This window comes from Pelodiscus sinensis, chromosome 11, assembly GCF_049634645.1.
Source record: "Pelodiscus sinensis isolate JC-2024 chromosome 11, ASM4963464v1, whole genome shotgun sequence".
NCBI lineage: Eukaryota > Metazoa > Chordata > Testudines > Trionychidae > Pelodiscus > Pelodiscus sinensis.
The window spans coordinates 20,626,171-20,638,338 of NC_134721.1; the positions used below are offsets into that span (position 1 = coordinate 20,626,171).

Sequence of the window (12,168 nt, forward strand, 5' to 3'; positions counted from 1 at the left end):
CTTAATAAAAGAATGTTAACACTGAAACAAGTACCTTTCAATCACTTATAGCCAGAGGATATATTTTCCCAATCATTTTTACCATTAATTATATTCCATATTGAATGAAAACTGACAGATTCTCAGTCATCTCTCACACATACCTACTCCCAATCCTGACATGAGCATGCAGAGTAGGGAAATGGATAGCACAGCTTTATGCCACTCAGTGATCTTACATCAATATAGTCCCGTGCAGCACTATCAGAGCAGCCTTCAGGTTTCTTTATGCTGTCAGAGTATCACAAAGCAGTTTGGGAAAGGGTGGTGGTCTGAGAATTCTGCCTTTAATGCATATAAATATGTACAAAACATGTAGAATTAAACATTGAGCACGAAATATTGTGCCCCCAAAGTTATTTTTAAAAGGGGTTATTTATGATAAAGTCTAATGGTGCTGTCTGATATTTTATGAACAACTCAGTAGAACAGTCTCTTTGTTACTGGATATTTGATTCTTTTAAAAGTTTCCTGGTGTCAAAAGATAAATATATTTAAGTTCAGCATCTGAACTGCAATTACAATTAGGTCATTATAATGGTTGTTGAATACCTTACCAGGGCTAAAGAGGACTATAGCTTTAAGGTATGCATATTCATATCCATCAATATCAAGCTTGGCCATGCTGTTACAGAACTCCTGAAGTTTCCAGATGTGTTCCATGACTTGCTTTATCCTGTCTCCGGAAAGCTTATCTACAATAAGACATTACACTTTCTCTTGAGAGAGTTCAAATACATTTGAAAATTAACAAAACACATTCATCTCCTTTGCAGGAATAGATCAAATGAAATTTAAAATAATTCTGAATTGATTATAAACTTTTTTTTTAACCATTTAAAATATATTATGGATGACTTAATACTCATGGAAGTAAGGATTGAGGACCTTATAAATTAGAGTCAGGTACACTAGTGTCAAACATGATGCAATATTTTTCAAAAAGGTTTGCCAATATATCTAAACCTATCCTGAAACACCTATATTATGCCAGTGATGGGCCTCTGCTAAGCAGATTGTGCTATATATTTAAACAGGAGTTTTGGGGAGGTGGACAAAAGTGAGAGATTAGGTGCAGAAGATTACCAGATTAATTTATTATAAGTAATAATCCACTCTGGAATCACTCTAGTTGTCCACAAGTGAAAGGCTAATGCAATATGACTGTGCCACCTTTTTCCATATCTGTTTCTTTAGAAATAGATTGTGCGCTCACTTTAATATGTGCCCTTTCTCCCTCTTACGGAGCATAATTAACACAGGGTGATCCCTCAGCTTTTCATATTACCAGGTTCTTTGTGTTGACTTCATCTCCTTTCTGTTTAAATGTGTTTATTTGGAAATTGCTATACCAATTAAGAATTTTCTCAATTTTCATAGTTTTAGTTGAGCCTGAAAAAGAGATGTATGGGGTCTTGGTGTTTCAGAAAGAGTTAGCTGAAAAAGGAAGAAATACTCTTGGGCATGTTTACACTAGGAATCTATTTCGAAATACAGTAAAACCTGTGTTAAATTACAGTCAGGTACACTAGTGACAAACGAGGATTAGGTCATGCCGGTTTTCTGAAAATTCTGGATATCTGAGAGGCAGGAGCCATGTGGGGGCTGGGATGTGGCCTTCTGGGGGGGGCCACGAGCCATGGGGGGGGGCAGATACGGCCTGGTGAAGGGGGTGGAAGCTGGGAGGCAGAGATAGCGGGGGCAGTCTGCCTGGAGGGGGGGAGGAACTGCGGGAGAGGAAGCCAGAATGTGTGGGGAAGAGGGGCAGGCCAAGCGGCCATGAGGGTGCTGGGCTGCTAGGAGCTGCAGGGGGCTTACCTGCTGGGGAGGAGATGTGGAGGCACGGGGGGAGAGGGGCGGAGGGGAGCCCGAGCGGCCGCGAGCCGCAGGGGGGCCGGGATGCAGCCTGGCATCAGGCGGCTATAGCGGCCGTTTGCTCATCCCCCAAGTACGTGCTGCATTCCTGGCTTAAAGCACCAGTTTCCTTTTTTCCCCCCCCAGATCTGAAATTTGCCAGTTTCTAAAGTTTTCCAGCTAGTTAAGTTCCAGATAGCACAGGTTTTACTGTAACTAAATGCGACTTAATAACTCCCAATTTTACAAAATCAATATAATGTGTCCTCACTACAGGAAAACCTCAAAATTAGTCCAAAGCAGGCTCCATTAATGTGAATGTGCTACCTTGACTTAACGCCCCAGAAAGCAGTAGGAAATAATTAGTTCGAATTACTTTGGAGAGTAATTATTTTGAAATAGCAGCACCGGAACGTCCACACCAGTGTTTCTTAAAGTGTGCTGCTCAACGATTTTTCCCTGGGGGCTTTTTTTTCCTCAACAAAAAAAAATCATTGTTGTTCCCCTTAAAAAAAAATTATTTGGTGTTCCTCGGTCTTAAAAGTTTAAGATACACTGGTCCACACTAACACTATTTTGAAATAAGTGTTATTCCCCATGAAAATCAGGAGTACAGATTTAGAAATAAGTGGCCTCTTATTCTGAAATAACGGGATGGGTAGTGTGGATTCTCTGCTTATAAATTTGACCCTTATAAATAATAAGGGGGGTTATTTCAAAATAAAGCCCTAGTGTAGACCTGGGCTTACTATGTTAAGAAAATAAGAAATATATTTCCTTTTCCTCCTCCCTGAACTGCATATTTGTAGACCAGTCAAAGAAATATGACAGATAGAAACATGAGATTATATTATGACAGATATCTGGATGCATGATTACTATTCATTAAATTAATCAAGATAAGTCTGCTGAAGAAACCTTCAACATATAAAACTTTTCACTGGAAATAAACAAAAACTAAAAGATCTTTAGAACTTAACTCCATGCATGACTTCTAATATTTATATTTCAGAACATTATAACAAGCATTTTTGCAGTAATCTGTACTGCTAATGACTGTATAGATGTGCTTAGCCCTATGTGCCTTAAATTAATGATTACTGTATATATTTTCTGCAACCACAACAAAAAATTGAAAAGAAACTAGACATTTTTACACGTCTTGAAAACAAGAATGAAAATATAATTGAAATTTCTAAGACAGATATACTATGATCATACTTTTGTGACTGACTGTTCAAGGGGATACATGCTACCATATTTTTAATGTATGGGAAACAACGGTACAAAAGTACACAGGAAAAACAGCTGGAATTCTAGAGTTTTCCAGAATTATTAGAATACTCCTATAATCTTCCTAGATACATTTCTAGCATTTTGTATTCACCATTTTAAAATAATAATAAAAAACTTCACTTGATGCCCTTATTTAAAATACCTAGAATAACATAAAATAACCTTATATATAGCCACATCCTCTTCTCAGTGCAAATCTCAACCTAAATAGTGAGGCTAGGTACTGAGGAGATCTGGAAGGATCAGGCTGAAGATGGAATTCTTTTCATTCAGGCTACAGTAGTGCAACCTTATGGCTTGATTAGGGCCTGCGACTCGTATAACCTCCAACCCCTTGCCAGCCAGTAACATGTGGATCTGTCAGTTCCACTAATCTTTCAAGCCCCCTCCACTTTCTCATGCAGAAAAAACCTGAATGGTTTACTCTTCAGGGAATACAGAGTACTCAAGGCCTCCTCCATGGCTTCTTTACATCATGCCCCTCTTTTTGTACAGGAGAGCACCACCAGTTATGCTGTGTTTTGAGGAACTGGTTTGGGGGCTGGATTTGCCTATGAGTATTGTGTTTGAAAGGATTACATTTTAAATCAGTAATCACTGATTTTCCCTTTCTAACCAAGCAAAAACCAAGCAAAAAACTCATGGAAAAAAAAGCACATTCTTGATTGTGTGAAAAATTATCACCAATAGCACCGCTACATGATTTGTACATGATGGCAGTCATTTTATTATTAAAAATTAAATTGATAGACTTTAAACATCATATAACAGATTCTGTGCTCTGCTTCCAAGAGGCATCCACAGAAAGCACAGCCCAGGGAAAGGAGTGGCAAAGGTGGCTTTAATACAGTTTTTTACTTAATTCTGCACTGGCTGGTAGCAACAGTGGCTCCTGGAATATACTACAATACCCTCAAGAGCTGTTCTAATGTATAGCAGCTACTTCAGAACTGCAACTTCAATTGATCTGTGCTGCTCCCATATCCTCCTCATTGATGTGAGGGAGTGAAAGGGAAAAATGCCCAGTTAACAGAAAAAATGGTTACTTACCTTCGTAACTGTTGTTCTTCAAGATGTGTTGCTCATGTCCATTCCACGTTAGTGTGTGTGCACTGCGTGCACGCGTTGTCAAAAGTTTTTCCCTTAGCAGTACCTGTTGAGCCAGTAGGAGAGTCTCTGGGAGTAGCACCGGTATACTGGCCAATATATATACCCCTGCTGGCCCAGTTCCTTCTTACTGAACTCAGAAGAGGAGGAGGTGGGGGCAGGATTTGGAATGGACATGAGCAACACATCTCAAAGTACAACAGTTAAGAGGTAAGTAACCTTTTTTTCTTCTTCGAATGATTACCCATGTTCATTCCATTACCCATGTCCATTCTAATGTAGGCATTCGAACTTGCAAATGAAGCCCGGGATATTTAAATATCCCGGGCTTCCTTTGCATGTTCCCGGGCGGGCGCCATTTTTAAATCGCCCTAGTTCGAACTGACTGCCCGCGGCTACACGCGGCAGTCAGAAGTTAATCCGAACCAAGGACTTAGTTCGGATTAACTTCTGACTGCCGCGTGTAGCCATGGGCGGTCAGTTCGAACTAGGGGGATTTAAAAATGGCGCCCGCCCGGGAACATGCAAATGAAGCCCGGGATATTTACATCCCGGGCTTCATTTGCAAGTTCGAATGCCTACATTAGCCACCCTAGTTCGAACTAGGAGGCTAGTGTAGACATACCCTAACTGATGAGGAGGATTGCCCTTGCATCCTAAGATCCAGTAGGTAATCCAGGAATAGAGGGATCTGGGCATCCATAGGTGATGCCCTTTTCTGGGTAGCTCAGATAGAGGAGCACTTCCACTTAGCCAGGTGGGTGGTCTAGTGAATAGTTTCCTATTCCCCAGCAGGACCTCCTGCACTCACTCTGAGCACTGCAGCTCCAACGCCGTCAGCCATGGAGCTTCCATGCCATTAGGTGCAGGGACTGCAGATTCAGGTGGCAAAGACTGCTGCAGTCCTGTGTTATCAGGTCTGGGTCCAGTGGGAGATCAATTGGCCTCTTGCAGGATAGGTTCAGGAGGGACGTGAACCAGTCCTGTCTGGGCCACACCAGTGCAATGAGGATCAGGGATGCCCATAACTCCTGAACCCGCAAGAGTACCTTGTGAACCAGTGGGAAGGGTGGAAACGCATAAAGTAGATCCTCTGGCCAGGAAGTGATGAGTGCGTCTCCCAGGGATCCCCACCCCATAGGAGCAGAACCATGGGCACTTCCTGTTCTGCTGGGTGGCAAACAGGTCCAGAAGGGGAAACTCCCACCTGCAGAAGATTTGGAGGGCCACATCCCCCCTGAGAGATCATTCGTGGCTGGAGAAGGATCTGATAAGTTGATCCACCAGGGTGTTCTGGGACCACGAGAGATAGGAGGCAAACAGGTGAATATCCACCCTGATACATAGCTCCCAAAGCTGAAGGGCCTCATGACACAGGAGAGGGGAATGGGCCCCTCCCTGTCTTTTTATGTAGGAGACTACTGACGTGTTGTCTGACACAATGAGAACTGTTCTGCCCCTGAGCTGTGGGAGAAAGGCTAGACAATTGAGCTGGACTGCTCGCCAACATCCTGACATTACTATGCAGGGAGAGTTTGTCCCGTGACCACATACGTTGGGTCCACATGTTGCTAAGATGAACCCCCAACCAGTGCCAGATGTGTCAGTTAGTAACTGAACAGTAATTCTCCAGCAGAGGTCTGGAGAATGGGACTCCGGTGCAGATCACCCTATCCTGGATCCACCAGTCCAGGGAACGGAGGACATTGGGAAGAACCGTCACCATTCTTAGCCCAAAGGAAGAAGGACAGGTTGTGAACCCACACCAGCCACAACTGTAGTGGGCGCCTGCAAAGCCTGGCATGTTGAATAACGTAGGTGCAGGCAGCCATAAGCCCCATGAGGTGCATGCAGGTCCTGGCCGTCGTCATGGAGATGCCCACATGTCCAGGATGGCCGCCTTGATCACCATAAAACAGCACTTGGGGAAGGAGACTGTGGCCAATGTGGAGTCCAGGTGGGTGCCCACGAACTAAATAACCTGAATGGGGACACCAGGGTCGACTTGGTCACATTTAGGACTCCCAACTCCTGAAAAATGTCTTGTAGTAGACCAACGTGGGCCAGCACCAGGTCCAAGGAAGGCCCTTGGAGAAGCCAGTTCTCCAGTTAGGGGAACACCTGGACCTTCTGCTTCCTCAGGGCAGAAGCTACTATGGCCATACACTTTGTGAACAGTCAAAGGGCTGTAGAGAGACCAAATGGGAGGTCCATAAACTGATAATGGTCCGGGCCCACCATAAAGCAGAGGAACCACCTGTGGTGTGGTGTAATACAAATATGGAAGTAGGCATCCTTTAGATCGAGGGCAGTGTACCAGTCTTCGAGGCTCAGGGAAGAGATGATGGATGCTATGGTCACCATCTTGAACTTGGCTTTGGCAATAAAGGTGTTGAGTTTCCTGAGGTCTAGGATGGGTCAGAATCCCCCTTTGGCCTTGGGAACCAGGAAGTACAGGAAGTAGAATCCTTTGCCCACAAACCCCTGGAGGACCACTTCAGATGCTCCTAGGCTTAGGGATGCTTGTGAAAGGAGTTCCTGAAGAGGGACGGGCCAGGGGGCTGGGAAAGAGCGGGCAAAAGGAAAAGGATGGTATATCCCCTTTCTATCATCTCTAATACCCATTGGTCTGAGGTAACAGACTCCCAGGCATGGTGGAAAGGGAATAGGCGGTCCCTGAACTGGAGAGGTGAGGCTAGTAGGCTGTCCTTGGGTGTACCCTCAAAATTCTTGGTGGGGCCTTGGGACTTGTTGGAGGGGACCTGGCCCTGGTCTGGGAGGGAACGGCACCTGTTACTTCTCCTGTTCACTGGGGCATTCCCGCCCGAGACGGAATGCCTTTGGGTAGCAGGTGTATGAACCCTGAGGGACTTTAAGTTGGCCTGGGTATCCTTGAGGCAATGCCGATGCTCAGAGAAGAGGGACGGCCCCTCGAATGGGAGGTCCTGGATGGTAGTCTGGAGTTCAGGAGGCACTCTGGAGACCTGCAGCCAAGATCTGTGTTGCAGAACCATGGTGTGGGCTGCTGCATCAGCTGCATCCAGGGCGGCTTGGAGGGTGGCCTGAGAAACTACTCTGCCCTCTTCCGAGAGAGATCTGAATTCAAGCCAAGAGTCCTTGGAAAGCAGCTCGGCAAATGTGTCCACGGCCACCCATTTGTCATATGCATAGTGACTCAGAAGAACCTGCTGGTTTGCTATGCGAAGCTGGAGGCTCTCAGAAGCACAGGTCTTTCTGCCCAGAAGGTCCATCTTTTTGGCATGCCTACTCTTAGGCATGGTGCCGGGCTGGCTTTGTCTCTTCCTCTGGTTCACTGCCTGGATGACCAAAGAACCCGGAGGTGAGTGGAAGAAGAGGTGCTTGTTCCCCTCCTGTGGTACAAAGTACTTCTGCTCAACCTTCTTATCGGCTGGTGGGATAAAAGCTGGGGTTTGTCAAAAGGTCTTTGTGATCTTTATCACAGTCTTATTGATGGGTAAGGCCACTCTGGTGGGGGTGTTGAGCTACAGGATGTCAACTGTAGGATCCGAATCATCTGACACACTCTTTGCCTGTACCCCCAGACTCTGGGCTAAGCAACGGAGGAGCTCCTGATGGGACCTCAAGTCCATGGAGGGCATGGTGGGAAGGAATCTGCCAAGGGCCTTGTCAGGTGAGGATGAGGACCTTTTCGCGCCTACCGCCTCTGGGTCATGGGCCTGTGAGGAGGCCTGGGATAGCACCAACGAGGCCACTGTAGAGGGCTGAGCAGTGGGTGGCCCTCTCTTTGAAGCGGGTCCTGGTGATGCCTGTCCTATGGGAGAGATTACCCTGCTATCAGGGAGCAAGTCAATGGGGTCGCTGAAGGAGGAGCTTTGGATCCTGATAAGACTGACTCTGGTTTAGAGGGGTCCACACTTTGGCTCTGATGGTAGGCCCATGGGGTCTAGAAAGGCCACTGTGTCAGGGCCTGCAGCTGTGATGGCCAGGGCTGCTGCTTGGCTGGTACCAGGGCAGGCTGAGGCCATAGCTGCTGTTGCTGGTGGTGCTGCGGTTGCGCTGACGTTCTATGGTGCGGTGCTGCAATCGGTGGTAAGAGTAGGATCAGTGCTGCAACCTTGACCTGTAGCCCCAGGATGACCAGACCAATTCCACCTCTGAGTTGGTTGAATATTCAGAAGTTGACCATGGCAGTGTGGTGGCTGTGACACACCATGGCAGTGTGGTGGCGACCTCCTGCTTGGAGCATGCCAGGTCATTGACTGTGGTTTCCCCCAGTGCTGAGGAGGAGGTGGAGGCATAGCAGGTGGTGGTGCCGGTCCACTCAATGGAGAGGGGCTGGCAGCCAAAAGACCTGGTACTAGAGTCAGTGCTGCGTGAGAGCCCCTGTGCCAGTGCTGACTCCAGTACTTGTGCCGATGCTTGGGTCAGGTAGGCAGTTGTGGCAGGTGCCAAGACTGGAGGTGGTGCTGTACACGGGGTCGAAGTGGATGGTACCAGGGTGGGGCGATGATGCACTCTTGATCTGGGGGTGGGGCGCTGTGTACCGAGGCCGAAGGGTGGTGCCATCTGGGCTTGCACTCCTTGGCTGCACCTGTTGCCGCAGTTGGAGAAGAGGTGAGCTTGATCAAGTCTCTCACTGCTTTGAAAGTGTCCTGAGTGGAGGGCTCTGGGAGGTCCTCTGCTGGGCTGAAGTCCTGGTGCCGACCCAACCGCAATGATCCAGGTGCCATGCTCATTGGTGCCACGTGCCCCACTTCAGTGCGCACAGAGGGCACGTGCCTAGAGGGAAACCTGCCCCCCCTAGGTCTCCTCTTCTTCTGGGGCACTGGGGATCGAGACCAGTGCTGAGGCCTACACAGCACCAGAAAGGTGTGTGAGTGGGTGGGTTCCTCCTGCACCAAAACCAGTGTGCTGGGTACAAGGCCACTTCCATAAGGATGATCTTCAAACGGGACTCTCTTTGGTATGCGGCTTGAAGCTTTTGCAGATCTTATACGCCTCGGACAGATGGGCTTCGCCGAGACACTTGGTTCAAGCTCTGTGGGGGGTCTCCACAGGGCATAGGGTTCTCACTATGCTTGAAGTCTTGGGATCCAGGCATGCCCCACTGGACACACCCAGGACACAAAGCAAGCCCCTTGCCTAAGTACTTCAACACTAAGTATAACACTTAACAACTGTTAACCACTCATATAAAGTTTCACAGTTCATTGTTCTTAACTAACTAACTAAACAAGGGAGAAGTGCTAAGAGACTCTTGCAGAGCAAGAGCAAAAGCACCTGACCATTATGACCAGTAAGAAGGAACTGAGGGCGTGGAGGACCAGCAGGGGTATATATTAACTGATATAGCGGAGGACGCCACTCCAGGGTGTTCCCCTGCTTGCCCAACGGGTACTAAGGGAAAAACTTTCGACGTTGCGTGCATTCATTACGTGCAGTGAGCACACACCTACATGGAATGGACGTGCGCAATCACTCAAAGAAGAATCAGAGGTTCTTTGGCTTTGCTCCTCTATCGGCCCCTCAAAACTCCGGAGTGTACTAAGAGCCAATATAGAGCACACAGAATCCTGACCCCTTTGTGTGTTGCCTTCACATAAACTGTGGAATTACATTGTATCTAAAGGCTCTCCACATTATGGAATTTCCCCAAGAAAAAATATGATTATTAATGGGGGGTACATAATTTGATATTTGCCTATATTTAACTGTGATTATTTTCTGCAGTCACCTTTAAATCAAACTATGTTTTTATGATTTGGTATTTACTTATAGATTTTTAAAATGTATTTATCTTTGTACCTTCATCCTGGTACTAATCCTTGCTAGTTTCATGACATATGTAGTATTCTGTAATTTGCTGGCTACATATACATCTGGTTTCTTCTACTTCTGTAAGTAAAGATAAATTGTATTTGCAGATGTCAGGCTGTTACTATAGATTTTTTTTCTATAGACATAATAATTTCCCCCATTTATTAAAAAAGTTACCCATATCAATCATATTATTTTGCATAATCTTCCCTGTAAAAAAGCCAGCTATGCCAGATCATCTCCATTCTAGAGATGAAAATTAGCAGGTTAACATAAAATTAGAAAAGATAAATATCTTTTTAAGGATGTGAGAAGTCAGCTTGTTATAAGATTTTTTGATAGAATTTTGGGACACAGCTATTAATTAATATCTAAGTATTTATATTTTGGTAATGTGGTATACTTGCAGTAATAACTGTGCAGTGTTGGTCAGCAACTATTTCAAAAGTGTAACTGTGAACAACTTGTGGGCATGTGTTGGAGAATGTTTCATCACCTCCAGCAAAGAAAATGCCCACACAAAATTTCAGGATGGGAGGAACACTTTATGATGTGAACCCTACAGTGCTTCCTTTGAATTTTTACTGTTAAGTGGGTAGAGTTTCATCTAGTTAGAAATCTGCTGAACATGAAAGACCATCTATGCTAAAACTCTGTATCAGCACACTCCAATGCCCTTCTAAGTTTCCTGAATTCCTACTCTGCCACTATCATAGAATCCTAGGGCTGGAAGAGACCTCAGGAGGTTATCGAGCCCAGCCCCCTGCCCAAAGCAGGACCAACCCCAACTAAATCATCCCAGCCAGGCCCTGGGAGCTACAGGGAGCCCCGCATGGTGGCTTCCTTTGGAACTTTCCATAAGAGCAGTTCACACAAAAGTTAATGTAGATTCTAGATTCATCATCTTCTTTGTAGAATCTCAGATGGAAGAAAAGAAGCAAGAGGAGTAACTGTGTCTATCCCCTCTAGCTTTGGCTCCACCCCATGCATGGATCTATAACCCTAAGAGGACCTCTTTGGAGGGCTGGTGAGTTTGATTCCCATATCCTGTGCAAGAATAGTTACATGTGGAGCGAGGCAGACAGAGGGGTGCAGACAGGGGAGTTTGAGAGGGAGTTTGACAGAGGGAGGCCTACGATGGTCAGGAAGACCCGCAACAGCTGTGCCAGCACTACTTCTGTCTCCTCCACCTGCGCCTGTAGCCAGACAGAGCACTTGAGCATGGATGCCTCTACCCAGATCCTGGTGTGATTTTGCAGGGACCGTGGCTTGCAATTCCCACTTACTGATATCCAGGTTGGGGAGATCATCCAATGCGAAAGGTGCCTGCTGCTGGAATCTCTCAGGCAGCAGGTGGGAGAGCTACAGGAGGTGGCTAGGTTGAGGAGCACCCGAATCCAGGAGCGATTCCTGGACCGTGTTCATGAGGAGACAGCTGAGGTAGCTGTCCCAGTACACAGGACACTGGTGGAGGAGGAGACGGCTCAGGGTGGACACTGGCAGCTGGTTACTTCTGGCAGCAGACACTGCTCCACCCCTGCTCCGAACCCTCCCGCTGTGGTACTAGGAAACCGTTATGCTCTTCTTTATACAGGAGATAAGGAATCACCCCTTACTACGGAGGAGGAGAAGCCTCGTACCCCCAAGGCTGGGAGGTCTGCTGCCACCACTGCGATTAGGAAACGTAGGGTAGTGGTGGTCGGAGACTCTCTTCTGAGGGGGACAGAGGCGCCCATCTGTCGCCCTGACATTTCATCTCGGGAGGTATTCTGTCTGTTGGGGGCCCGTATCCGAGATGTTAAGGAGGCATTGTCAAGGATTATCCAGCCCTCTGACTACTACTCCATGCTACTCATCCATGTGGGCACAAATGATACTGCGAGGTGAGACACTGAGCAGATCAAGAGTGACTACAGGGCTCTGGAAGTACGGGTGAAGGAGTTTGGAGCGCAGGTGGTATTCTCTTCAATCCTTCCTGTTGAAGGTAGGGGCCTGGGCAGAGACAGCTGTATCCTTAAGGTGAATGCCTGGCTGCAAGGATGGTGTCACCAGGAGGGCTTTGGCTTCCTCGAC

At 46.7% G+C, this 12,168-nt stretch overlaps 1 protein-coding gene across 6 annotated transcripts in view; it reads right to left on the reverse strand.

Annotated features, from left to right (window-relative positions):
- The window catches only part of NR2C2 (nuclear receptor subfamily 2 group C member 2), a 79,182-nt gene that overhangs the window by 17,276 nt on the left and 49,738 nt on the right, over positions 1–12,168 (reverse strand). For 5 of the 6 annotated variants that reach the window (XM_075938755.1, XM_075938754.1, XM_075938756.1 and 2 more), the window contains one exon: positions 597–734. In XM_075938755.1, coding sequence (XP_075794870.1) covers positions 597–734 — 138 coding nt within the window. Of the gene's footprint in view, positions 1–596; positions 735–10,083; positions 10,174–12,168 lie in introns of those variants that run through there. The other variant, XM_075938759.1, reaches the window with a different exon arrangement.